This window comes from Leopardus geoffroyi, chromosome B2 (genome assembly GCF_018350155.1).
Source record: "Leopardus geoffroyi isolate Oge1 chromosome B2, O.geoffroyi_Oge1_pat1.0, whole genome shotgun sequence".
In the NCBI taxonomy this organism is placed as follows: domain Eukaryota; kingdom Metazoa; phylum Chordata; class Mammalia; order Carnivora; family Felidae; genus Leopardus; species Leopardus geoffroyi.
The window spans coordinates 89,590,745-89,617,062 of NC_059332.1; the positions used below are offsets into that span (position 1 = coordinate 89,590,745).

The window sequence follows — 26,318 nt, forward strand, 5'->3', positions numbered from 1 at the left end:
AGCCCCTTCACCCACCACTCTGACTGTCCCTAGCTTCTGTTGTGACACCGTGTCCTCTGGGAAGCCTTCCCCTCATCACTCCAGCAAGTGCTGGCTGCCTTTCCTCAGTTCTTCAAATTCTACCCCAGCACCAACCATTAGGATGGCTCAACGTCTCCCCCAGCCTAAGAGTCACCTGAGGACAGAGATAGCATCTGATCACCTTGCTTCCCCACCACCCCCTCCAGCATGGAGCCCGGCCACAAGTAGTCATTCATTAAGTTTACTGAAAGAATGAACTATTGATTGAAATGTAAAAAAGCTTCACTTCGGGGCGCCTGGGTGGCGCAGTGGGTTAAGCATCCGACTTCAGCCAGGTCACGATCTCGCGGTCCGTGAGTTCGAGCCCCGCGTCGGGCTCTGGGCTGATGGCTCAGAGCCTGGAGCCTGTTTCCGATTCTGTGTCTCCCTCTCTCTCTGCCCCTCCCCCATTCATGCTCTGTCTCTCTCTGTCCCAAAAATAAATAAACGTTGAAAAAAAAAAAAATTTAAAAAAGCTTCACTTCTGAGCCAGCTACTACCAAGTAGTGTTTCTATGGGGTGACGATATTTAAACAGAAAGATGGAAAAAGAGAAATGCCTTTGAAGAATGAAGAAGGGGCTGACATGTTCCCTTCTGAGGTCTGCGTCACTCTCTACTGGGAAGAAGCCCACTGCACAAGGATTCATGAGTCATTAACTGGAGAGGGCAGGGAGGGCCAATGTGGAAACTAGACTAGGCTGAACAATTAAAATAATTCATCATTCTGAGAACCTCTTTCAGGAAGTTGATACTCATTTTCTTTATCGCAACTGATATATGTGATCTCTTCTGCAAAATGGGGTCAAGGTTTCTTTTGAAGATTGATTAGCTTAGTCGGAACAGAAGAATAAACACTGTTCAACACTTTTAAAGGAGCTCAAGAGGCCAGGAAAGAAGAACTGACCCTGCTGTTTCCATGAAGATATCTCTCGTTATAACCTAACATGAGGCCTTGCCCATAGCAGAAACGATATTAGCCTGTGGGAAACTACACACCATGGCAAACTACCGTTTGATGAGTGAGTCTTTACATGTGCCCTTCCTGACCAAGAGGATGCCTTTCTCCATGTCCTGCTACATCCCTGTCATCTTTTGCTTGTCTTCTGCATGCATGAGGGTGCAGGAGCATACGACCAGCTTCTGTGGCTTCACCGAGTTGCATAGGCACTAGACTCTAAGCTCCTCCAAACAGGACCTCTCCCTACATCTAAAATGGGGGTAAGGGGAACAGGGAAGAGGGGGACACATCAACCCAGTTGTAATCAGAGAGAGAGACTCCTGGCTTTTAGACAAGATCTTGGGTAAGTCATTTTCGTAAGGATCCTACCTCCCCCAATCAGTGAAACTATACCAAAAGCCAAACTCAGAATTTAAAAATCATGGCCAACCTAGAAGAAAAACTGAAATCCCTGTTCTAATGCCTCTATCTTAATGGGTCAAAGTGGGATGACTAGATGGCTTGACCACAGTGCCCTGCACACTTCCCTGTGGGTCTGGAAGACTCTTAACACACTAGTGTCTCATACAAAAGCAGCTGCAGTGTCTGTTACCAAAACTCAATGCCATTCCACTGATTTGACCACGTGTCTCTCATAATTCCCTTTATACCAACTTCCTTGCGTTGGATCTAACGTATGCATCCAGTGGAACGAAGAGGATAAAAACCTGTCTTCTTCATGTCCAGTAATAGTTTTATAATGCAAGTTGGACATGCTTGTATGGATTTCAAGTGCAAGAAAGCCCTCTTTTATAGCAGAGTGTGCTTACTTGAGCAACGCTGAAGCAGAGCCTCAGAATTATGTGATGGTATTTACATAACAATGCCAGCTTGCCATTGTCTTTGCTTTTCAGAACATCATACCTGGAGTACTTTTATAGTTTCCGACCAAAATAAACGTATCTGAAAACTTCAGATAGTTTGAATCAATTGGGTCAAACAATTGATTTCCTTCCCTCCACTGCTGTAAATACAGACACAGCCTTGGAGCTTGCTGAGTGTCAGGATGTATCAAGTTCTCATGAAAAGCTCATACTTGCAGTATTGTCCTACATACTATGGGCCATTCCTTAGGCCGGCCCTGGTTTCTACGGGTGCACATCTTGTGTGTGGCCCTCAGACAAGACAGGGGAAAGAGAGGAGCCTGAGGAAGAATGTCCACAGACTCTCTGCCTCAGGCATGTTCTTACGAGAGTGACAGGGGTCTCTTCTCCATTGGGATTTAGAGCTCACGGGAAAGCCCATTCGAGGTCTCCTCAAGGCGAGAACATGGCTAAAGGTTAAGAGACCTTATGAAACAGAGGAAGGCTTGTTTTTCCTTCTGCTGCTAGGGACCAAAGGGGATTAAAGGAATTAGGCATTTGTCTTCGCAAGTTCACTGGCTATTTGTATCTCAGTCAAGACCTGACCTTCCACCTTCACTATTTCTTCCTCAAATTAACCTTTGAGGAGGCACACAGGAGAAATAGTAGCTAACCTCCTCCCCTCCCCCCCCCCCAAAAAATACACTGTAATTAAAGAGTGGATTAGAAAAGCAAAAGTATCCTTAGAAGAGTCTACGTATGACCTAAGCAACTCCCCAAGCATTTGGGTGTTTATGGTCCATAAAATTCAGATTCGTCCCCACCAGGGTACCACCTCCCAGCCCACACCCAACCCTCCCCTACCGGGAGAGAGCTGCCTCCCGTCAAGTATTAGCTGGCGCCTGTGCAGGGAGAGAAGGGGAGGGAAGAGCAGAAGGTGAACTTCTACCGGGGAGCAAACATATAAAACATCTGCACACCCAGAGCAAAAAGCAGTGACAGGTGGTACTTGGGAATCTCGCTGGATCAAAGCCTTTCTAACTGGAATATACACTTTATGAACCACTACAAAAATCAAACGGTTGTAGCAAAAGTACCAATAAAAATGTAAGGTGACTTTCAGCCTCTTTTCAGGCAGCTCACAAAGCGACAGCTCTCCGCATTAATGGGACGTCAATCAAATGAGATGCTCTGGGGGCTGCATCAAAAGAGGGCACAGAGGGTCAGGGTGGCCCTGTGCTGTTTCTTCATTTCCCTCAACTGCTGCAAAGTGGGGACCAGAACCTGGCAAGCAAGTGACACGGGCTCTGTGCCACAGGCTTTTCCCTGAGGCTAAGCACATCGCATGCAGTCATCCATTTGGCCCATCCTGCAACCCCTGCACTCTTTAAGAGGGGAAGTCCAACGGTTCTTCACAGATTTCAAAAGAAAAACACCTGAGTTCATTCCGGGAGAGGAGTCTATGATGACTTCCATGCTAATCGGCACCCCTGCCTCCACTCTCTGCCTGGTTCCCCCTTGCTCCCACCCCTTTCACCTCCACAGGAGAGGGGGAAGAGAAGTGGTTGTTTCGGGTCTGCCCTGGAATCAACCAGGCAGGAACTGCAAGCAGAAAGAGGAAAAGAGAAGTAGAGAGTCACTTAAAATCCAAGACAGGGGACCGGAAGTTTCCATTTAGAAGGAGAGCTGAATTGATGAAATAGGAAGGTAATGGGGAAGAACTTCTCTAATCAGCTCCACGCTGAGTGTATCTCTCAGTGGAGGACGTAAAAACTACTGCGTGAGCAAGTGACCCAGGAGTAACAATTAATGCCAAAAAAAAAGTGGGCTTCGTGATTCTTAATTAAACCTTTGGAACAAGGTAAGTTTACAGAAATCAGAGAGAAAACTTCTCTTATCCACTGGAGTGTACAGAAAGGTACAAAAACTCCAGAAAATGGATGAAGGGAAAAGAAAAAAAAACCCGCATGACCATGACTTTGTAAACCAAGAGGAACCGCATCTATTTAACTCACGTGTCATAGCCAGCACAATGCCACATGCAGAACACAGACAACTCATCAACACAGACAAGGAAGGCAACCTAGGAGCCAGCCAGTTGGGGCAAAGACACCCAGAGAGCAGTACTGCAGTTTATTTCTGGAACACAAGAGAAGCTCTTGTCGTCTCAGGAAAACTGGCAATAATTTTACAAAGCTTGAATAATTTACTTCACCTGAGACTTCTATCCTGACTTAGTCTTCTGTTCCCTCCTCTGGGTATCTGATGTAACTTTGTTTTAATTCGGCAGTTTGTGGTAGTAAAGGGCAGAATCCATTGAAATCCCTTCCTCACCTCAATGAGATCAGGAGTCAGCAAACCACAGCTAGGAAGATTTTACGTTTTTAAATAGTGGGGGGAGGGGGGGGGCTCCAAAAGAATAACATTTTGTATTAAATGAAACTTCAAATGTCAGTGTTTTCACTGCTTTAGCAAAACAGAGTCACGTTCGTCATTTCCACGTCGTCCATGACTTGCATTACAGTGACAGAGTTTAAGCAGCTGCAATAGAGCCACGGCCTGCTCAGCCTAAAAGAGGTGCTAGCTGGGCCTCTACAGAAAATGTCTACCCCTGGTCTAGAGACCTAGACACTTAATGGTCACAGCTTTGACCCCAAGTCAGTCAGAATGTAGAGAACTTTGAAAAGGCTGGGGAGTATCTGAGAAGTGCAACAGAACGTGGGCTTCCTCCAAAGGCTGGGGACAGGCCCTGGGCTCTCACCCAGCACGCCCGGGGGACTCACCAGTAGAAGTGCTCCTCCACCATCTTGGTCACTGCTCTGGAGATGGCTCTTTCATGAGGGCCAAGGTTTTTGTTTAAATTCACTCCAAGTTTCTCTTCCAGAAAGTCAATTATGAATTCTGTGCCAGAAACTTTCTCATGATTATATTCAATCCAAGGCATTTTCCCTTGAGCAGAGAGTTTTCCACCAAAATAATTCTGGGCAGAGTAAATTTGAAAAAGAGAAAAGCAATGTTTTGTTTAAATTTCACTGTATGATTAACAGAAACAAACATTCCAACCCTATATTGGTTGGAATATATATTGGTCTAGTGATTAGACCGTTTAAGTAAATGAACTCAGCACATAAACTCTTTAAGGCAATAAATAGTTACTCTTGGAGGAAAAAAAAAAAAAAAAGGATTTACCTCACATGAAGATACTACTTTACTCCCACAGATTTTATCCAGGGCTCTGGTATATTGTTACAAAAAAGACCAGAGAGCAGAGGTAGTGTTGAAATGATCCTGGTAACAGTTGTCCAGTTACAATGCATGAACAATCCACAAATGCCAAAACGAGTAAATAAACCATAATGAGGCTGGCACTGACCAGGCTGATAACCAAAGACCTCATCTGAAACCCAGCAGCTCAGGCCTGAATAATGCTTAATACAACTACACTGCAAACAAGTGGTCCCAGAAATTATAACACTTGGGTATAATAATGTGTATCCAATTTACTCGACTCAACTCCTGTGCGGGTTAAAATGTAGATTCCTGGGTCCCAGCCCAGACCTCTGCAGCAGAATCCTGGGAATGGGGCCCAGAAATCTGTGTTTGTGATAAGCTCCCCTTTGATTCACACCCATGCTAGAATCTTACAGCATCTGGCAGGATGTAGTCCCAGATAGGGGTGGAGTGGGCGGGAGGGGGGGAGTCATACACTTTATGAACACTGGGAATTACAGTGACATTTGCTGCCCGCCATATAAAAAGTCAAGATCTTAACCATGCTGGTGGAAAGGATTCTGTGGTAATGATGGCATTTATTCTATCAGTTTTGTCAGTAAATCTGGGTCATTTAAGACCTCAAAGTTAATTTTTATTTTTTTATTTTTTTTTCAAGGTTAATTTTTAAATCTGAATCAATTTTTTGGTTGTCTACAGAGCCTAAATTAATCAGATTATTACAAACTCTTCCTCATACTTCATGCAAGTCAATAGTTCAGATACTATTGGCTAATAGCAATGTTAGCTCCTGCAGAGGAACAGAACTCTCAAAACACTGTGCGTGGGAAAGTAAAGTGCTATAACCACTTTGAAACCATTTGACAATTTCTTTAGAAGTTAAATATACACCGGCCATATGATCTAGCCATGTCACTCTTAGGTAGTTACCCAAAAGAAAAGAAAGCATATACCCATGCAAATGGGTGTACGTAAATGTTCATAGAAGGTTGATTTGTACTTCAAAACAAAAACAAAAACCAGAAATGCCCTTGAGAAGTACATGAATAAACAAATTCTGGTATATTCTTACAATGGAATATCACTCAGCAATGAAGAGGAATGAACTATTGATACACTCAATAACACAGATGAATCTCAAAACAATGTTGCTACGTGAGATAAGCCAGACAAAGAAAGAGTACTTGCTGTAGGATTCCACTCATATAAAACAAACCCCAAATAAAACAAACTCATCTATAGTGACAGAAAGCCAACCCATATTTGCTAGGGATGATGGGAGACAGGCAGGGACAGGATTACAAAGGAGCACAGAAATCTGAGGGGTGAGGGATACTTGCTATCCTGACTATAGTGATGTTTACTTGAGTATTTACATGTCAAGATTTACCAAGTTATACATTTTAAATATGGGCAACTTATTATATGTCCATTATATCTCAATAAAGCTTTTTCTTTAAAAAGATAGCATGAGATAAATTTTAAATGTATCAACCCTCTACATCTTTAAACTTTTCTCTGAAATAGAGGTCAGCAAACGTTTTCTGTGAAAGACCAGCCAGTACATTTCAGGCAGGCCATGGGGGCCTCTGTCACAACTCAACTTCACAGTTGTAGCATAAAAGCAGCCACAAACAATATAGAAACGAACGAGTGTGGCAGTAAAGGGTTGTTTGGGGGCAATGAAGTTTTCATTTCCTTTTTGACTTTTTTCAACTACTTAAAAATATAAAAGTCCTTCCTAGCTCACAGGCCCGACTTGATCCACAAACCTATAGCCTGCTGACCTCTGCTCAAGGGGTATCCAGTAACCCTCATCGCATCCTCGAGAAACAAAATAATCTTAAATTACCATTTGCATCAAGCCCTGGACAAGTAGATACCTCCTTGCAAAGATGACAGAAAACTCTGCCAGGGCCCCACTCAAGAAGACACCTGGTCAAATCCTCCTTTTGGGCTCAAAACCAAAATTTACTGAGAAATGAAAAAACGACTGTTTTTTGTGGGAAACCATTGGGTTTAACAATGGTAACTATCATTCTAGTTCTCATCCAAATCACAGCAAGGTTTGCGCATGAATTTCCCCCAAAACCAAACCATATATCTCACCACAAGGGATAAAAACATAGAATGTTGCCAGTTTTCTAAGTCAAGTCTCTCTGTGTCTAGAAATTTTGCTTGCCAATTGCACGTGGTATATACTAAGCATACCTGAAGACTATGTTGGCCTCCAGCAAGATAACAGGGTTATAGCTGGATACCATAGCCCTTCAAGGCAATTCTCTATTTAAGCCCACAGAACTGAGCTTAGACTATGAAGGTCCTGGGCTTCTCAAACCTTTGAAGGTCCTGGGCTTCTCAAACCTTTGAGGTAATATCACTTTTCTGCAGAGTTGAGCAGGTACTAGTTAAATGTTGCCACTCCTGTCTTTGGTAGAGAATAATGGGGACTTTAACTGGTCCCTGTCTCTTGGTATGCTGTATCTCATTGCTTATTCTAAAGAAATTCATTCTGTGCCTAGCCTAGAAAAGGGAGTTATTGGGGCTGCTGTTAGCCATATGTTTTTGTTGCGATTTGGAAAACAGAACATCCTCTGGGTAAATAGAGTCTATGCCAGGGTTCACAGCTTGGCAAGCAGAAGTGGGTTCAGATGTCGCCCCTACTCCCTAGCCAGGCTCTGTTGTGCAGCGAACAACCTGCACAACAATACATGGCAACCCTAGACATTTCCCTTGATGTTGACCAGGAGAAATGTCACATACCTCTAAAAGTTGCTATTACATCAGACATACTCATGTGTACACTAAAGATCTAGATTTACCATATAACCTAGCACCTCTTTCAGATCACCCTTGATAGCACCCATATCCTCCTAACACAGCCCCTTCAGGATTCTTGTCATTTGCAGATGGATTCTATCCTGCACACTGACACCAGAGGAAACTGCAATGCAAACAGCAGAGAGAGAAATTTCTGTGCTGCTCAAAATTATCCAGTGGTTTTACATGGGGCTATTCTAACCCTTTCCACATAGCAGTTTAGGCCTATGCCCTCTAGCTGCTGCCCACCTGCCCAGCCCCCTTGCTATCAACCCCTCCGGTTTCCTGAATTTCAAACTGCCCACATCCGTGTCAAGGTCTTTGCCACCCCTCTGACTTTGCAAAATCTTTACCTTTTACGGGAATCCTTTTCCCCAACCTCTGCCAAGTCGTATCTATCCTAAAATGTTTAGTTCAAATTTCACCTTGTTGGTGAACTATTTCTCCCAGGTGCAACCATCATCTCCTTTCCTCCATGCTTCTGTCATGCAGCGTACGCTCCCCTCTTCTTATAATATTACTGTTTGTACCTCTGCCTTTCCTTCTGAACCAGCCCCTCCCTGAGTATTTGGTACATTTTTACCTAGATCGCTTTTAAAAACTGGATTAGCAAAAATTAGTGGCTGACTCTTATGGAAATGAAAGTTCTAGTAGGTCATTATCATCAAAAATTTTATTTTTAGAAACAGAAAAAGCATTTGACAAAATTTAACATCGATTCATGGTAAAAAGTCTCAACAAAGTGGGTATAGAGAGAACACACCTCAAGAGAATAAAGACCATATGTGAAAAACACACAGCTAACATCATAGTCAATGGTGAAAAGCTGAAAGCTTTTCCTCTAAGATCAGGAACAAGGCAAGGATGCCCACTCTTGTCACTTTTATCCAACATAGTACTGGAAATCCTAGCTGTAGCAATCAACCAAGGAAAATAAATCAAAGGCATCCAAATTGTTAAGAAATAAACTGTCACTATTTGTGGATGACATGATACTAAATATAGAAAACCCTAAAGACTCCACCAAAAATCTATTCAAATAAATTCAGTAAAGTTGCAGAATACAAAATTAATATACAGAAATCTGTTGCATCTCTATACATTAACAATGAACTAGCAGAAAGAGAAATTAAGAAAACAGTCCCATTTACAATTGCATCAAAAAGAAAAAAATACCTAGGAATAAATTTAACCAAGGAGGTAACAGACCAATACTCTGAAAACTAGAAGACACTGAGGAAAGAAACTGAAAGGCAACACAAATGAATAGAAAGATATCATCTTGCTCATTGATTAGAAGAATTAATACTGTTAAAATGTCCACTCTACCCATAGCAATCTACAGATTCAATGCAATTCCTATCAAAATACCATTAATATTTATCAAAGAACTAGAATGAATAATCCTAAAATTTGTGTAGAACCACAGAAGACCCTGAATACCAAAGCAATCTTGAGAAAGAAGAACAAAGGCATCACACTCCCTGATTTCAAACTATACTACAAAGCTACAGTAATCAAAACACTATGGGTACTGGCACAAAAACAGACACATAGATCAAGATCAACAGAACAGAATAGAGAGCCCAGAAATAAAACCCATGCTTATACCGTTAATTACATGAGAAAGGAGGCAAGAATATATGAAGGAAAAAAGACAGTCTCTTCAATAAATGGCACTGGAAACCTAGAGACCTACATGCAAAAGAATGAAACTGGACAGCTTTCTTACATGATACACAAAAACAAACTCAAAATAGATTAAATATCTAAATGTAAGACCTGAGACCATAAGACTTCTAAAAGAAAACACAGGCAGTAATCTCTTGGACATCAGCCTTGCCAATATTTTTCTGGATCTGTTTCCTCAGGCAAGGGAAACAAAGGCAAAAATAAGCAACTGAGAGTACATCAAACTAAGAAGCTTTTGCACAGCAAAGGAAACCATCAACAAAACAAAAGGGCAACCAACCGAATGGGAAAAAATATTTGCAAATGATATATCCAATAAGGAGTCATATATAAACATATAAAGAACTCCTACAATTCAACACTAAAAAAATTTTAAAAACTGATTCTAAAAAGGTCAGAGGACCTGTACAGGCATTTTTCCAAAGAAGACGCTTACATGGCCAACAGATGCATGAAAAGAAGCACAACATCACTAATCATCAGGAAAATACAAATCAAAACCACAATGAGATATGACCAGTCAGAATGGCTAGTATCAAAAAGTCAAGAAACAACAGATGTTGGCGAGAACATAGAAAAAAGGAAACCCTCATGCACTGTTGGCAGGAATGTCAATTTGTGCAACTACTATGACAAACAGTTTGGAGGTTCCTCCAAATTAAAGACAGAACATACACTCCAGTGATTCCACTACTAGGTATTTACCCGTAGAAAACAAAAACACTAATTTGAAAAGACATATGCTCCTCTAGGTTTACTGCAGCATTATTTACAATAGCCAAGGTATGGAAGCAACCTAAGGGTCCATCAATAGGTAAATGGATAAAGAAGATGTGGGATAGATACACCGATAGATACATAGATACATAGATACATAAATAGATACATAGATAGAGAGACTGAGAGACAGTGGAATATTACTCAGCCATAAAAAAGAATGAAATTTGCAATCTGAACAATATTGATAGACCTACAGGGTATTATGCCAAGTGAAATAAATCAGACAGAAAAGACAAATACCGTATCATTTCACTTATCGGTGGAATCTAAAAAACTAACCCAAACACACAAACCAGAAACAGACTCATAAAAACAGAAAACAAACTGGTGATTGCCAGGGGGAAGGGATGTAGGGGTCAGGCAAAGTAGGTAAAGGGGATTAAGAAGCACAAACTTCCAGTTATAAAATAAATAAATCATAGTGATGAAAAGTACAGCTGGGGAATATAGTCAATAGTATTGTAGTAACTTTGTATGGTCACAGACGGTAACTACACCTACTGTGGGATTTTATGATGTGTAGAATTGTCAATCACTAGGCTGTACACCTGAAACTAACGTAACGTTGTATGTCAACTATACTCCAATAAAAATAAAAATAACAAAATACCAGCTAAAAAGAAATGTATTTTGCTTACTAGGTAAAAAAGCAGAAAATAATACTTTAGAGACACTATGATCGTACCTAATTAAAAATGAGATGAATTCTATTTTTTCAAAGAACATTTAAAAGAGACAAAAATGTCTAAAGTAACTGGCAAGACTATGAGATGCAGATGATCTTTCCATGAATTTCAATTCTTCAGAATGTGGTTTTGTTACTTTTAAAATAAAAGTGTTTATTTTAAAAAGAATACTTAATTTTCTTTAACTTCTTTAAATATATTAAAGAACGCCTGGTCTGTTTTATTTAAGCAATTGGAGTCTGACTGGGCCCATTGAGGGGAGTTTCTGAAAGTAATTCTGAGAAGAAAAATGAAGAGGTAAAACCTCTGTATTATTTCTGAGCTGAAGTTTCCCCCTGTAAGTCTGCCCTGGGTGAGATTAATCTATACTTACACTACATTATTAGCAAAGCAGTGAAAACCATAGACTTTGGGTTTAAAAGTCTGGTTCCATCATTTATTCAGTGTGACCCTGGTCCCTCTCTGAGTCTCCCTTAATCTCCCCTGGGCCTCAACTTCCTCAACTACATAATGGGGATATCAAGAATCATAGGAGTAAATGAGAAAATGCACAATGAAGTGTTTGACAAGTGCCTTCATCAGAAGTATTAACATCACCATCACCATTGGGAAATGCAGAATGTGAAACCTTAAAAGAAATCCCAAAGTCTTGGGACACTGACTTGCGACATTAGCCATGGTACCCCAACTTTTCAGCTAAATATATATCCATTACATTCACTGCACCCCTGGAGCCATCTTGAAAGGTCTCCCACTGGCTAAATTTCAGATATTTGAGAAATTCTGTGGATTATACCACATTGGAAAAAAAAAAGTCCATGCATCCACTGTCACGAAATAATAAGAAATATATACGTTGGTCTCTGCTCCCAGTTCTCAGAACTGAGTTCCTAAAAGCCTTATAAAAATTCATAAATGATAAAAGCACCAGGACAAGAGCTCCTAGAAGCATCTTTCGTGTTAATGAGGTGACTCTGGGTGGGCTTCTTGGATGGCTTTTAGATGGTGGCAGGTCACCACAAAGACCAAACCTTTTGATTAGAAGCCAGGAATTTTCAGCCCCACCCCCTCCTCCATCCTCTCTGGGACTGGAAATAGAGTTAATAATTGATCACGTCTATGTGAGGAAGCCATAAAATCCCAAAAGCATGGGGTTCAGAGAGCTTCCAGTGGGCAAAAACACCCATAGAGGGAGGGTGACCCACCCCAACTCCACAAGGACAGAAGCTTCTACACTGGGACCCTCCCACACCTCCCCCTAAGTATGACTTCATCTGGCTGTTCATTTGTTGTTGTTGCTGTTGTTTTTAATGTTTGTTTATTTATTTATTTCTGAGACAGGGAGACAGAGAATCCCATGCTGCTGGCACAGAGCCCGACGTGGGGCTTGATCTCACGAAACCCGGGATCATGATCCAAGACGAAATCAAGAGTCAGACACTAAACAGACTCAGCCACCCAAGCACCTCAATTCATTTGTATCTTTTACTGTAATCTTTAATAAACTGATAAACAGAAGTGTTTCCCTGAGTTCTGTAGAGGGGGAGGGATACAGTCTGTGAGACTGAGCCTTTAAAGTGTGGGATCTGACAGTGCATCCAGGTAGGGTATCAGAATTGAATTAGATTGTAGGACACCCAGAGGGTGTCACAGAGAGTTGCCTGGTGTGGGGGAAGAACCTCCTCACATCTGTCAGAAGTGTCAGAAATGAAGGGTTTTATGTTAGTAGTAAAGGAGACTCACAAGAAACACACAATAGGGAAAAACTGGGTTTTCCCCTGTGTAAGAAGGAAAAAACTTGAGTACTTCTCCTTACAACTATGTATTGTAGCTTTGTAAACAAAATATCCATATTTTTTTATGTTTTTCTTTATTTTGAGAGAGAGAGAGCATGCAAGCAGGGGAGGGGCAGAGAGAGAGGGAGGAAGAGAATCCCAAGCAGGCTCCACGCTGTTGCACAGAGCCTGATGCGGGCATGACCTGAGCTGAAATTGAGGTCAGATGCTTAACCAACTGAGCCACCCAGGTGCCCCAATGTCCTTATTTTTTGGAGATGCCTACTGAAGTACTGAAGAGTGAAGTGTCATGATGCCTGCAGCTTACTTTCAAATGGTTCATAAAAAATTGTTCACAAAGGTATACATAAAGAGAAATAAAGCAAAAATAGGCAATAACTGGTGAATCTAGGTGAAGGTCATATGGGTATTATAGTACTATTCTTTTAGCTTGTCTTTAGAAAATTTCAAAACAAAAAGATGGTGGGGGAAAACAGACAGGATCAGCAAGTAAACAGAACCATCAAAAGTTAGGGCTGAAAGCCAAAGCAAGAGTTCTTAAGGAGTCATTTTCTTTCTTTCTCTTTCTCCTATTTAAAAAGAATTATTGTGTGAAATACATGCTTCCTCTACAACCAGTTATGGCAAATGATGTAGGTGTCCTTATCCATGTCCAGAGAAATGTACGGAAGGGAGACCAAAGTATCAGTGATGGTAACCTCCAACCTCCAGGATGGCAGGTGACTTTCATTTTCCACTTACACTTTTGTGTAAGTATTGTTTGAAATTCTTATCAGGACTATATGGCATCTATGTGTAATTAGAACAACACCAGTAAAGCTATTTTCGTTCTGGAAAAAAAAAAAATTAACCATATCTGCAGGACCCCAATATGAATCTGTAATTATTACAAAATGAAAAGTTTTTGAAATTGACCTACCAATATTTATAACCTGATTTTTTTTTTTAATTTTTTTTTTCAACGTTTATTTATTTTTGGGACAGAGAGAGACAGAGCATGAACGGGGGAGGGGCAGAGAGAGAGGGAGACACAGAATCGGAAACAGGCTCCAGGCTCTGAGCCATCAGCCCAGAGCCTGACGCGGGGCTCGAACTCACGGACCGCGAGATCGTGACCTGGCTGAAGTCGGACGCCCAACCGACTGCGCCACCCAGGCGCCCCTATAACCTGATTTTTAGAAGATAATAACTGTAGCCAATAGATCAGGCTTTTAAAAAAAAAAAAAAAGGCCTTGTGAGTTCCTACTAATGGTCATCAAATATTTATTCCAGTCCCTCTTAGGTTACAAAATAAAGAAGCTTCAACTATAAAGTCGTGCTCTTAGGAATATGGCATCTTAACCTTTTTTTTCTTTTTTTTAAGGCACAGCACAAAGAAGGGGCAGAGAGTAGAGCTCTCTGGATCTCTGACAAAATGCCTCTGCACAGACGAGTCCAGGCGCTGAGCCCTCCAGCACCTCCCAGGCACCACTTACATGAGCACAAACCCTCACTGATGGCACACAGGTCCCCAGGCACCTGGGACAGGCACGGAGCATCCCTTTCTAAACCACAGAACCATTTTTCTGTTACCTAAATCTCTGCCCGAACTGACCATCCCCTCCATTTATTTTCCATAGAGACCTCACAGAAGAAAAAGCACACCTACACCTTTCTTTAAAAGAAAAAAAAAATTATACACACACACACACACACACACACACACAGAGGAAATAATAATTTTGCAAGGGGGTAAGCGGTCACCTCCTCGAAGGCCTCTGTAACAGCTTCAGGCTTCATGGTGAGATGTGTGCCCGCTGCTCCAGACACACTAACTAAAAGCAGCTGCAACATGAACAAAGGTAGTCAGGCTACTGGTAAGGACAGGGCCACAGCAGTCAGTACCTGCAGGCGTGAAGACAAGAAGGGAAAGGGGAGCACGCCCTGGCAGCTGCCACAGCCCCGCAAACAGCAGAACCGCTTCATCAATGGCGGGGGCGGGGGCGGGGCGCAAGAGACCCAGGAGCCACGAGAGGCTACCGAGCACAACGTTTGGTATTGGCACCCTGACTGCCCCAAAGCTGCCAAGGCTGATGGATATGATTTAGTCAAGAGTGATGATGGGACAGAGACAGGCAGCTGCTGGGTAGCAGTTCCTTCCTTCAGTGTGAGCCCCTCAGTGACATATGCTTTCCAGTGCCGACTGCCAACACCAAGCTGAACAGTGATCTTTGAACTCTGATCCACTGCCTTTAGATGGTTCAAGATTTGTCTGTCTTTAGTGCTATTTTATCCTCTATTCCTGCTTTGAAAGTCCTGAATGATCCCTCTGTTCCTCTCTCCAGACTCAGCCCTTGCATTCCAGTTCCCAGTCATAAAGAACCTCCTTCTGTCCCCCAAATACCACATGCCCTCCCAGGGCCCCTCACCCAAAGCCAGGTCAGGTGCCGCTCCAACACACCCCCAGTGGGGCCCCCAAGCCAAGAGGATGCCACGCCTCTCATCCCAGCCCCGCCTTAGGAGAATCACTACCACCCCACCCCTTCTCTTCTGTAGAGAAACTGGCTCAGAAAGCAGAGGCCTGGGGGCGTCAGCAGTTGGAGGGGTAACGTCACTATCAGGGAAGCCAAAAGCTTGGCTCCCGCTGTTACCGGCTAAGGAGACCACCTCCTCCCAATGCTGCTACTCTGTAAGACCAGTAGGAGGCATCTGGAGGAGTGGTTTGGGGATGCCTGGGGCTCACCTCCTTACTTTTCCTACATCCCCTCAGAGGCTAAGCTTTCGCCCTTGCCCCCTACAAATTCCCAGGCAGGGAAGCTGACATCTCTGGTAAAAGGAAATCACAAACAAAAATAGACACCTGAGGCATACAACCACTGTAACAGAAGAACAACAGACTGAATAAATACAACATGACGCAGGATTATGGGGACAGACCAAACAGTTTTAATTAGCATAATAAATGTCATCTAAGGTATAAGAGAAGAAGTTGTAATACAAACACAGGAGAAGTATTACGAAGAAAAATAAAAGTGGACCTCAATAGATAAATAGTATGACAGATACAAGAAGAGAACAGAGTGGTACAATGGCTCAGAAAGGTGAAATCACCCAGAAGAAAGAAGAATGAAGGAGTATGTTCAAAAATACAGAAAATAAAGGCAGAGATTTCAGTATCTGGATAATCAGGCACAAGAAAGAAGGGTAGAGGTGCCTGGGTGGCTCATTCGGTGAAGCATCTGACTCCTGATCGGCTCAGGTCATGATCTCACCATTCGTGAGATCGAGCCTCATGTTACGCTCTGTGCAGACAGCATGGAACCTGCTTGGGATTCTCTCTCCTTCTCTCTCTGCCCCTCCCTTGCTCTCTCTCACACTCTCACTTTCTCTCTCTCAAATAAACTTAAAAGAAAAAAACTTACAAAAAAGAAGGGTAAAACCAATTAAAAAAGGAAGAAGAATGTGAAGAAGATTAGTAATTCCCCAGAATTAAAAAAAAAAAGATTAAGGACTTCAGACTAAAAGAGTTTAGAAAGGACCAAACAAGATGCATAAAGACCCATACCAAGGCACATCATAGTGAAATTTAAGTATGTCAAGATTAAATGCAAATTCTAAAAGCTTCCAGAGAGAAAGAGAAAAAGAATCAGACTGACATCATATTTTTCAATAGCAATATCAATGCAGAAAGACAAAGGAATAATACTTCTACAGCCCTGAAGGAAAAGAACTTTGAACGTATCTGTGTCAAATGTGAGGGCATAATGAAGACGTCGTCAGGCACACAGAGCCACTAGAAGTTCACTGCATAATAAGCCTCACTGGAGGCTCAATCGGAAAATATCAAGGACTTGCTCTAATAAAAAGAAATAATCCTGGCAGAGGAGATATATGGGAAATAAGGCTGGTCAGAAACTTAGTAAGGTTTATTGCTAAAAAAGAGCCAGGATTTCCAAAATCCCAGAATTAAAACATTAGACAACAACACACTTGGGATCAGGGCTGGGAAAAGTGAGACCCAAGAATCATGTGAACCTGTAACACACTCGTATCATCAGAGGACCAACACAGCATTTGAGATATGGGGAGAGATAAGTAAACTCAAATTTGGATCTTCAGAGAAACCACCAGAATGACATAAATAGAATTTGCTTTAAATGACAAAGTTTTTCTTTTATCTATCCGTTACAAAGCAGGAAATGAGAAAAAAAAAAAAAGTATGATAAGGAGAAAAATACTAAATAATATGTTAGAGGGGTACCTGGGTGGCTCAATTGGTTACATGTCCAACTCCTGATTTTGGCTCAAGTAACGACCCTATGGCTCATGAGTTTGAACCCTGCGTTGGGCTCTGCTCTAACAGCACAGAACCTGCTTAGGATTCTCTCTCTCTCCCTCTTTCTCTGCCTCTCTTTCTCTCTCTCCCTCTCTCTCTCAAAATAAATAAATAAACTTTAAGCAAGATGTTAGAAATAAGTCATAGTAAGAGAATAATTCAAGCATAAATGGAAAAACTCACCAGTTAAGGAGTCTTAGATTGACTATAAGTAATACATTGCCCATGAAAGACAATACACAAAAAATAAAGAGGATGGGGAAGGATATACCAAGCAATTATGAACAAAAAGAGCTAGAGAATCAATCTCAATATCTGATAATATAAAATTCAAGATTACAAAAAGAGGGGAGGGGCGCCTGGGTGGCTCAGTCGGTTAAACGACCGACTTCAGCTCAGGTTATGATCTCACGGTTCGTGAGTTTGAGCCCCACATCAGGCTCTGTGCTGACAGCTCAGAGCCTGGAGCCTGCTTCAGATTCTGTGTCTCGCTCTCTCTCTCTGCCCCTCCCCTGCTCATGCTCTGTCTCTCTCTGTCTCAAAAATAAATAAAAACATTTAAAAAAAATTTTTTTTAAAGGGGGGACTCAGCTGAGTGCTATATACTGGGAAAAGAAACAAGAGAGTACAAATGTGTTCTTTCATATGATGTGTACCTAAACATATAACCTCTTGCGTAAAGCAAGAAGCGAGAGAATGGCAGGAAGAAAAGATAAATCAACAAATACCATTGGATATTTTAACCCACTCCTTTTGGAAACTGCTAGAACAGGCTAAAAAAATAAGCAGAGATATACAAGATCTAAAAAATACACTAACCACACTCAAGTAAATCTAGGGAGCTCTTCACCCAAACAGAGAATATGTAATTATTTTCAACATTTATAAAAACCAGCCACACATTAGGCTAAAGCCTCAGCAAATTCCAAAGAATCACTATCACAGAGACTATCTGCTCTGAACATAAAGTTAAAAAACAATAACAAAAACCAAAGCATTAAAATATTGTATGTGGCTAGATCTCAGCTGAAAAAGAAAAAGGGAAAATTTTTCTTAAAATACATAGAATTGAATGACAACAAAAATCAACCTGTCAAATTTGTGAGACACAACTCACAGAAAAATGTATACCTTTAACTGCGTTCCTCTGTTCATTCTTTAATGCTGAAATGAGCAAATGTTTCACTGAAAGTCATCGGAACACAACATGGAGCCCCATGGAAAAGCTCTCACAAAATCCACAACTATCTCCCTGGTGGCCTGCTGGGTGCTCTGCCCCCAGGATTCATGAGAGACAAAAATATAATGCCGTCAAACAGAAATCTAAAGGAAAAAACCACGTGGGGCAAAAGTGGGCACCCACCTTTATTAGTAGCTGCCCAGGAGGCCTATGCAAGCTTAACCAAAGCCTACTCTATGTCAGAAAAGCAATACCATGACCCTGAACCCTACAAAAGTCCATACCCTTTGGATCCCTCATTAAATTCAATGTAAAAATCAACAGACGCTAGAATCAAGTCTCTCCTAAGTATCTAGTAAGGACTGGGCCCTGCTAATTTCACACCCACCCCTTCAGCACCAAGAGCAAGTCCTTCCCACAGTGTGAGATTAGGAACTCCCCCTCTGACATGACTGTCATGAAAATAAAACATGTTTAGGGGCTGCTGGGTGGCTCAGTCGGCGGGGTGCCCGACTTCTGCTCAGGTCATGATCTCACGATTCGTGGGTTCGAGCCCTGCATTGGGCTCTGTGTTGACAGCTCGGAGCCTGGAGCCTGCTTTGGATTCTGCGTCTCCCTCTCTCTCTGCCCCTCCCCCGCTCATTCTTGCTCTCTCTCTCTCTCAAAAAAAAAAAAAAAAAAAATTAAATAAAACTTAAAAAATTTTAAAAAAAAAGATACATTTGTTCACAAGTACCTGATAGGGTAAGTCAGCCATCCTTAAGTAAGTTTCCATTTTCAAACAGAAAGGAGACAAACTGGGGACACCATTGTTAGGTCTTGCAAACTGATGCAAAATAATAGCATCTTTGGAGTCAATCTCTTGCTGTTTCCTGCCAAAACCAAAACAGAAATAAAGAACAATCCACATGTTATACATACAATTCCCTTAGCTCCTCAGAGGTCCCTGGTGGGTTGTAGCTCCTCAATGAACAAGCAGATCTCTTTGTCATAGGGGCTTACCTCACCCAGAAGCATTTAGAGTAGAAGCTTAGCCAAAACACGGGAGAACCTTACAAACTATCACCATGATCCCGAGGACTTAGTTAGTAACTATATATCAACCTCCTTCTGATGATAACTATGCCCTATGAGCGGGAAGAGTGCTTTCTATAAGAGGCCCACCTCTTCTCCAGCTGGCTAGGTTTACTTGCCAGGGACAAACAAGTTGGATTGGTAAAAATGATTCTGTGTGCTTACTAGGTGTCAAGCATTCTTCTAAGGGGTTCACAGGTATTATTTCACTTAATTTTCACAATAACTTTATGAGGGAGGTACTACTATTATCCGTGTTTTATAGATGAGGAAACTGAGGCAGAAAGGATTAACTTGCCCAAGGTCACATTGCTAGATGCCAGAACCTGGACTGAACCAGGCAATCAGAGTCTATGTTCTTGACCCCTAGACTATATCATGAAACTGTCCATAGAACCCAAGAATAACAGCACAGATTTACTCTGCTATGAACCAGTCTGTAGGGAATCTGAGACCTTGAATATTCTGGTCCCTCTTCCAAACTCTGTGTGCCCTCACCTGGCCTCTCACCTGTGGGATACCAAGGAACCTGGCCTCTGAGCTCTCTTTCACCTTCTCCAGTTTCCCAGGGTCCCCACTCTCACCACAGGCACAGATCTTAATACCCCTGCCTCTTCCCTTCCTCCAGCCTCAGCCACATGTCTATCTTCCCCTTGGCTACTTTTTTCGGTGGGAGGATTTCCCTGGTACAGCTTTTCAACAGACACAGTATATTAGAGAAAACGTTAGATTCCAAGGGTGGACACCTGGGTACACCATGTGTACCTACTGGCCATGTTACCCTAGGCCTCTCTTCCTCTCACACATGGAAAGTGCACACAGTATGAGTTCTGCACCAATTATCATGAGGATTAAATTTTAAAAATCTGTAAACATTGGTCAAGCTCTCAAACACCGTAGAGGGGTCATAGCATCTATTCTCATTCACAGAGTTTTAATCCCCTTAAACTACAACATCTCCCACACAGCTTCCCTCTTACGCCACCCTCAGGAACCTTTTGCAATTCCCTCGCTTCTTTCCCTCCACCCAAGCACTTCCCAGTCAGATAAGCCTGTTTCTTCTCCTTGGCCTTCCCTGGGCCTCTGCTTCCCTCACATCATTCCCAGCCTAATCCCACACCCACTTTCACCCAAGCAAGAGACAAGCTCTTTGTAACATCATCCATGGATGCTCACTTACTATAGTATCTGCGTTCGGCGAAACAAACTCTTTTGGAGAAGTTTACTGGCAAAGCGTCCATTCCACTCAAAGAGTTGAGAATGACTCATTTTGAAAATACTGGTCAGGTCAAAAGAATAAAAATATTTGCTGTTTTCTGGCAATATTTGCTGTATAAAACAAAGATTTTCGTCTAGATGAAAGGCAGGGGAGGTCAGATACTAAAATCAAGGAGCCACTTAGACTATTCCTAGAGAGCGTGAACTAGATTTGACAATTAGCTGATTTTGTCCAGGCGAATAATTCAAGTCACAGAGTGGTATTTTCATGTAAATTAGCCAGGCAAAATTTAAGAATTGTTAAGAGGGGAGATAAATATAAAATCTTCTGCTCCACTGGCCAGAAACATCTAATTCTAATGGTTAACTTGGGCCATCTCATAATAAGAATGGATGTGACAAGCATATGGCGATGACTTTGTATACATCATACACATTATTTTATTTCATGTTGACAGTAACACCACCGAGTGCATATTGTTAGGGTTTAAATTTAGTGTATCATACAGTAGATAAAGAAACTGAAGCTTAACAGAGGTTAAATAACTTGTCCAAGGAATATCATTTTAAGATCAGGTCATTAATAGCTCCAGATCCCAAGGTCTTAATTTTTTTTTTTAATGTTTATTTTTGAGAGAGAGACATAGAGTGTGAGCAGGGGAAGGACAGAGAAAGGGAGACACAGAATCTGAAGCAGGCTCCAGGCTCTGAACTGTCAGCACAGAGCCCAACATGGGGTTCGAACTCACGAACCACAAGATCATGACCTGGGCTGAAAGCGGAAGCCGAACCGACTGAGCCACCCAGGCACCCCTCCAGATCCCAAGGTCTTAAGCAGTACACTGAAATGGGCAATTTCTTAGTTAATTTGACCAAAACAGCCAGTTTGACTCAGGTCGCTCAAGCCTGGAACTTTCTAATAAAAGTTATAATAGCTAATGATGGCCAACTTTTACAGAATGCTTTCTTACATGTCTAACTCTGTTCTAAGCATTTCACGTTCAACTCAATTAACTCTATAAGGAAGGCTACTGTTATTATCCCCATTTTACAGATGAGAAAACCATGTAGCCCAGAAGCTTACTCTCATATTCAAGGTTACATGGTTAAAAGCAAAGTTAGTTTTAACCCACTCTGGCTCCAGAGCCCTTCTTCCACACAGCAGGAACTACTCTCTAACTTAGGATCAGAGGAGCAGGTATTTCATAGAACACCTACATAGCTGTATTTTCTAAAGCGGCTTTATAATGAGAGCTGTATAAGAGGTCATCTACAGGAGCCTGGGTGGCTCAGTCGGTTAAGCATCCGACTCTTGACTGCGGCTCAGGTCATGATCTCACGGTTTCGTGAGTTAGAGCCCTGTGTGGGGAGTTTCTCTCTCTTTCTCTCTCTCTCTCCACTCCTCTCCACTGCTTGCGCTCACAAATAAACATACAAACAAACAAACAAGCTTTAAAAAATAAATAAAATACAATATCTTAAAAAAGAAAGAATACCCACAGAGCAGCAAAACTAGCCCCTCCTCCCAACATGAAGGCTGTCTGTCACAGATGACAATGCCTCTCTGTACAGCTGATGAGCGGTTTGTTTATGGAGGTCAGGTGTTGGTGGACCTGTGGGCTGCTGTCATTCCCTAAGTTCTCTAGGGCAGGCTGAGCCCAAGTGCCCAACGTGCAAATGAGCTACCAACAACGAAATCATCACTTAGTCATTCGCTTTACACACAACACATTTCCAAATGGATTGAATTTAAGATAACTGCTAGGCTATCCCCACTCAAGGAAATAAAGTAGAGGGTTGAGACAATATTTGTTTAAAAATACTGCAGCGGGAAAAGCATGCACAAAATCCAAACTACTCCTTTGGTTTTATACTCATGAATTTAACTCCCTAAATAATTCTCACTGGCCAGCTTTCCTTTAGACACTGGAGACCTGGCCATACACTGGGGTTAAGTCCATGCAGCAGACAATTCAAGTGGTCACGACTTTACCGTTGCCCATGACCTCAGACATTGTGATCTTTTCCAGGTGTATTTTCCATCCTGCATATTCTGGATTGTTTGGTTTTGCTTAAACTGAGACAACTGAAACTTAAAGTTCATTCTAAATGGAAGTTTCTGTCTTGTGACCTCCGATGGTCAGTTCCAGACTTTGCTCCGTCTTTCTCCCCTATCTTTTTGTGCCACTAGAGGCTGTCAAAAACTCTGGTCCCCGCCACAGGCCTCGCTTGCCTGAGCAATGCCCCAGTTCTCTACATTTCTCCTCCTCTACCCCCATCCAAGTTTATTTCACATCGGCACTTTCTAGGAGCCAGTGGTCAAAAAGTACAGACTCCACAGACACACATTCCCAGGTCTGGATTCTACTACTCTTACCGTGTGATCTTGGGCAAGTGTTTTAACCTCCCTCAGCTGTACTCTCCTTATCTACGAAATGGGAATCAAACATCCAACGAGAGCTGTGAGGGATAAATAAGGGCAAGGAAAGCACTTCTATGAAGAGTCCCTACTAAGGGATCAAAAACAGGCAGCCATTTTTGTTATGTGCATAATAACAGGGTTGTCTACCCCGTTATAACATATTTCCTACCCAGGGTTTAAACATTTGTCAAGAAACAAAAGTGAATCAACCAAGGATTAAACATGCCTCGATCGAAGTAAGTATCCAAGTAGTCCACTAAGTGGGGAAGGACACTTCTGTGGGCAGAAAGTCTTCCTTGTCCAGCAACCACACCTGCCAGGGCGTGGCCTGCTCCCAGGATGAGCTCTGGGCTACTCCCTATTTCTGCAAGGTCATTAAAGCAAGGTTTAGAGCTGGTCCTATGAAGCTGTGCCTTCACCCCCTCCACAAAGTGTTAAACCGGTGAGAAGTCACACAGTTCTGGATCCTGAAAAGGCTTTGGGCTGGAAGATAACTGAGAAACAACTGGGTTACTGTTTCAAGTACTGCACAAATGTTTTAGTTGTTCATACAGCTTGCCTCCTAACTTGGAATAGAGTTCTAAAACTAGCAAAAGTAGGAAATAATCCAGAGAAATAATCCACTTACAATTTTTTTACTTGGTTCAACTAGATGATTCAAGGCACTGTGCTGAGAGAATTCAATGTATATAATACGTTCAAGATAAAACTTCTCAATTATAGCCAAATAATAGTGAAAGCCAGTACTTCCCTCAGACCTAAATGATTTCCCACCCTCTCAAAGACTAGAAATATTCAAAATACCTACGTTAGCCTGTCACCATGCCCAGGAATCCCCACAGGCCTGTTAAAGGTCACCTGTCACTGTCTTTGTTTATAGCCTATTGTGTAGGATTCCCCCGCTGGAAAAGGGCAATGTGAACACATTTCTCACTATTTAAAAAATACTGGCCGAAGGATTTTCTGAGCTACTGAGAACCGCTTGCTTCTGGCCTTCTCCCGGGGACAGAGGGCTCAAACGCATGGAAATTTTAACCATAAATCGATGTATCCACAAGCCAAAGGACCATCCCAGGAGCCTATGGTATTACCCTACACAAAGATCTCATGTCGTTCTGGATGTACCAACAGTAGGGGCCTCCATTTCCTGGTATTTCCGAGTCAGTCCTGTAAACATTCTGCGGCAGGGGATGAAACTGTTTACGGCACTGGGTGACTCCCGTGTTCCTGTCAAACACGCCCATGTGCTAGTGCTGTCCTCGGATCTTCTACTGTTCACACAACAATGGCACTGAATCCGGAATATGGTGCTTAGCGTTAAATACCTGATCAGCAGATAACCAGGTTAAGGCTGCATCAAACCTGCACACCACTACAATTGACCATGCCTCTTTAACAGGGACCCGGAGGTCTCTGGAAGGTTTTGCAATTTCAGCCTTTTGATGATGTTGACAGATGGGGAAGGATAGTGGAGAACTAGTAAAAGATAAGGTTAGTGGTTAACATTCCAGCATTATTACCTATAAACAAATAAGGCATTTATAAAAGTGTAACTTAATATTTCTACAAGGCCTAGTTCTATTGTTGCAAACATTGCACTTAGGATCTTACTAAGGGCATTTCATAACAGACTATTTTGCTCCACAACAACCCAGAGAATTTTTGCTTTTAGCGCCGAAGGATTGGGAGACCAATGTTTTTCCCTCCCAGTACCGGGTTAATTCTCCCGTTAACTCCGAACTGCCCCTCAGGGCAGGTGACCACGGACTGCCTCTAGGGAAAGGTAAGGGCAGGATTCTTGGGCATTTTGGGCGGCGTGACCGAGAGGCTGGCACGGTCCCCCCTCGCGTCAGTCAGCCCTGCCCTGGCCAGGTGCCCCTCTCGGCGCCCCTGCGCGGGGCCCTCTCTCCGGCTCACCTAATGACCAGGAGTTCGTGGAGCAGATACGCAGCTGCGGCCAGCAAAGCTCCCCCGGTCAAGTAAAGTGTTTTCTTCCACCAGGGATCGGAGCCCAGCCCTGCCATGATCCCACCGTAATCCTGCAAAGGGAAAGCGATGATGTCCCCATAAAAGGAGAAGGGCTCCTCGGACCCGGCCCACCAGCCGAAGAAGGAGACGCTCTGGTTCCAGCTCAGATCCACCACGCACGGCCTGGACGAGGCAAAGCCAACCCCCCAGTGCATGCTGCGCGGCTGGCTGCGGGCGCCCCTCCCAGGGCCCGCGCCGCCCGCATGGGAAGAGGCCGGCGCGGCCCGGCGCGGGCTCAGCGGCGCGCTGGGGGCGCGGGCGGCGCGGGCGGAGGCGACCGAGGCGGCGGCGGCGGTGGCGGCGGCGGCGGCGGCGAAGGAGCAGGAAGGACGAGGGCCGCGGGCGGCGGGCCTGGCCGGCGGGGCCCCGGGGCCCTGGGCGGCAGCGGCGGCCGCCGGCTCCCCCCGCAGCGGCCTCTCCGCGCCGCTCTTTGTGTCGGCGCCTGGAGAAGGCCGCGTGATGTCATTGCTCCCCGGGGCAGGGAAACAGGCGGGATAAAGTCACCTACCCCGCGCCCTGCCCCCGCCCCGCATCTCCGCGGTCCGGCGGCCTCCGCCCCGGCCGGAGCTGCAGGGCTGGGCGCGCCCGGCGGGTTCCGCGCCTCCAGGCGGCACGGCCGGGAACGGCTCGGCGCGCGAGGGCTAGGGCTGCGGAGGTGCCTGGAAATGCGGCTCCGCCGGGAGGAAGCTGCAGTCAGGGCCCGGATCTCGGTCCCCCCCAAGCCCCGGCCCGCCCTCCGCCGTCGCTCCAGCCCCTCCCGCAGGCCGGAGAGCGGGGAGCGCGCGGGACTCACCTGAGGCCGCGCCGAGTGGCAGGCAGGAGACGCCACCCGGCGGGGGCTGGAAACGAACGCCCGGATTAAGGTCGGGAATTAAGATTGTTCTGGCCATCAGGAAGGCGCTGTGTATTTGCATAATTTATAAAAACACTCTTATTACAGGGCACAGTTACCTAGGCTTTGGCCATGTGCTCACGGAGAGGAGAGCTTGTCTGGTTTGACAAGTAACAGCAACAATGCACCCTAGAGAGATTTCCCCTCTGGCAGACCCAGCTCAAGTCTTTCCCCCTGTGAAGTCATTATGGGGAGAACCCGCAGAGGTGGGGTGTTTTGGTTTGTTTTCCTTTTCTTTTCGGTGCAGAAAATCTCGCAAACTCTGTGTGTGTGTGTGTGTGTGTGTGTGTGTGTGTGTGTGTGTGTGTGTGTGTGTTTTCAAT

The 26,318-nt window shown here is 43.6% G+C and overlaps 1 protein-coding gene across 6 annotated transcripts in view; it reads right to left on the reverse strand.

Moving 5' to 3' along the window:
- The window catches only part of FAXC (failed axon connections homolog, metaxin like GST domain containing), a 72,541-nt gene extending 46,570 nt beyond the window's left edge, over window positions 1–25,971 (reverse strand). Inside the window, exons 1-5 of one of the 6 annotated variants that reach the window (XM_045499107.1) lie at window positions 25,897–25,912; window positions 24,993–25,114; window positions 19,098–19,233; window positions 14,610–14,690; window positions 4,645–4,841 (exon numbers count right to left, since the gene is read on the reverse strand). In XM_045499107.1, the coding sequence (XP_045355063.1) occupies window positions 4,645–4,841; window positions 14,610–14,690; window positions 19,098–19,233; window positions 24,993–25,099 (521 nt within the window). In that variant the 5' untranslated portion in view covers window positions 25,100–25,114; window positions 25,897–25,912. Of the gene's footprint in view, window positions 1–4,644; window positions 4,842–14,609; window positions 14,691–19,097; window positions 19,234–24,992; window positions 25,385–25,611; window positions 25,719–25,896 lie in introns of those variants that run through there. The other 5 variants (XM_045499106.1, XM_045499109.1, XM_045499108.1 and 2 more) reach the window with 5 other exon arrangements.
- Between the last annotated feature and the right edge of the window lie 347 nt (window positions 25,972–26,318).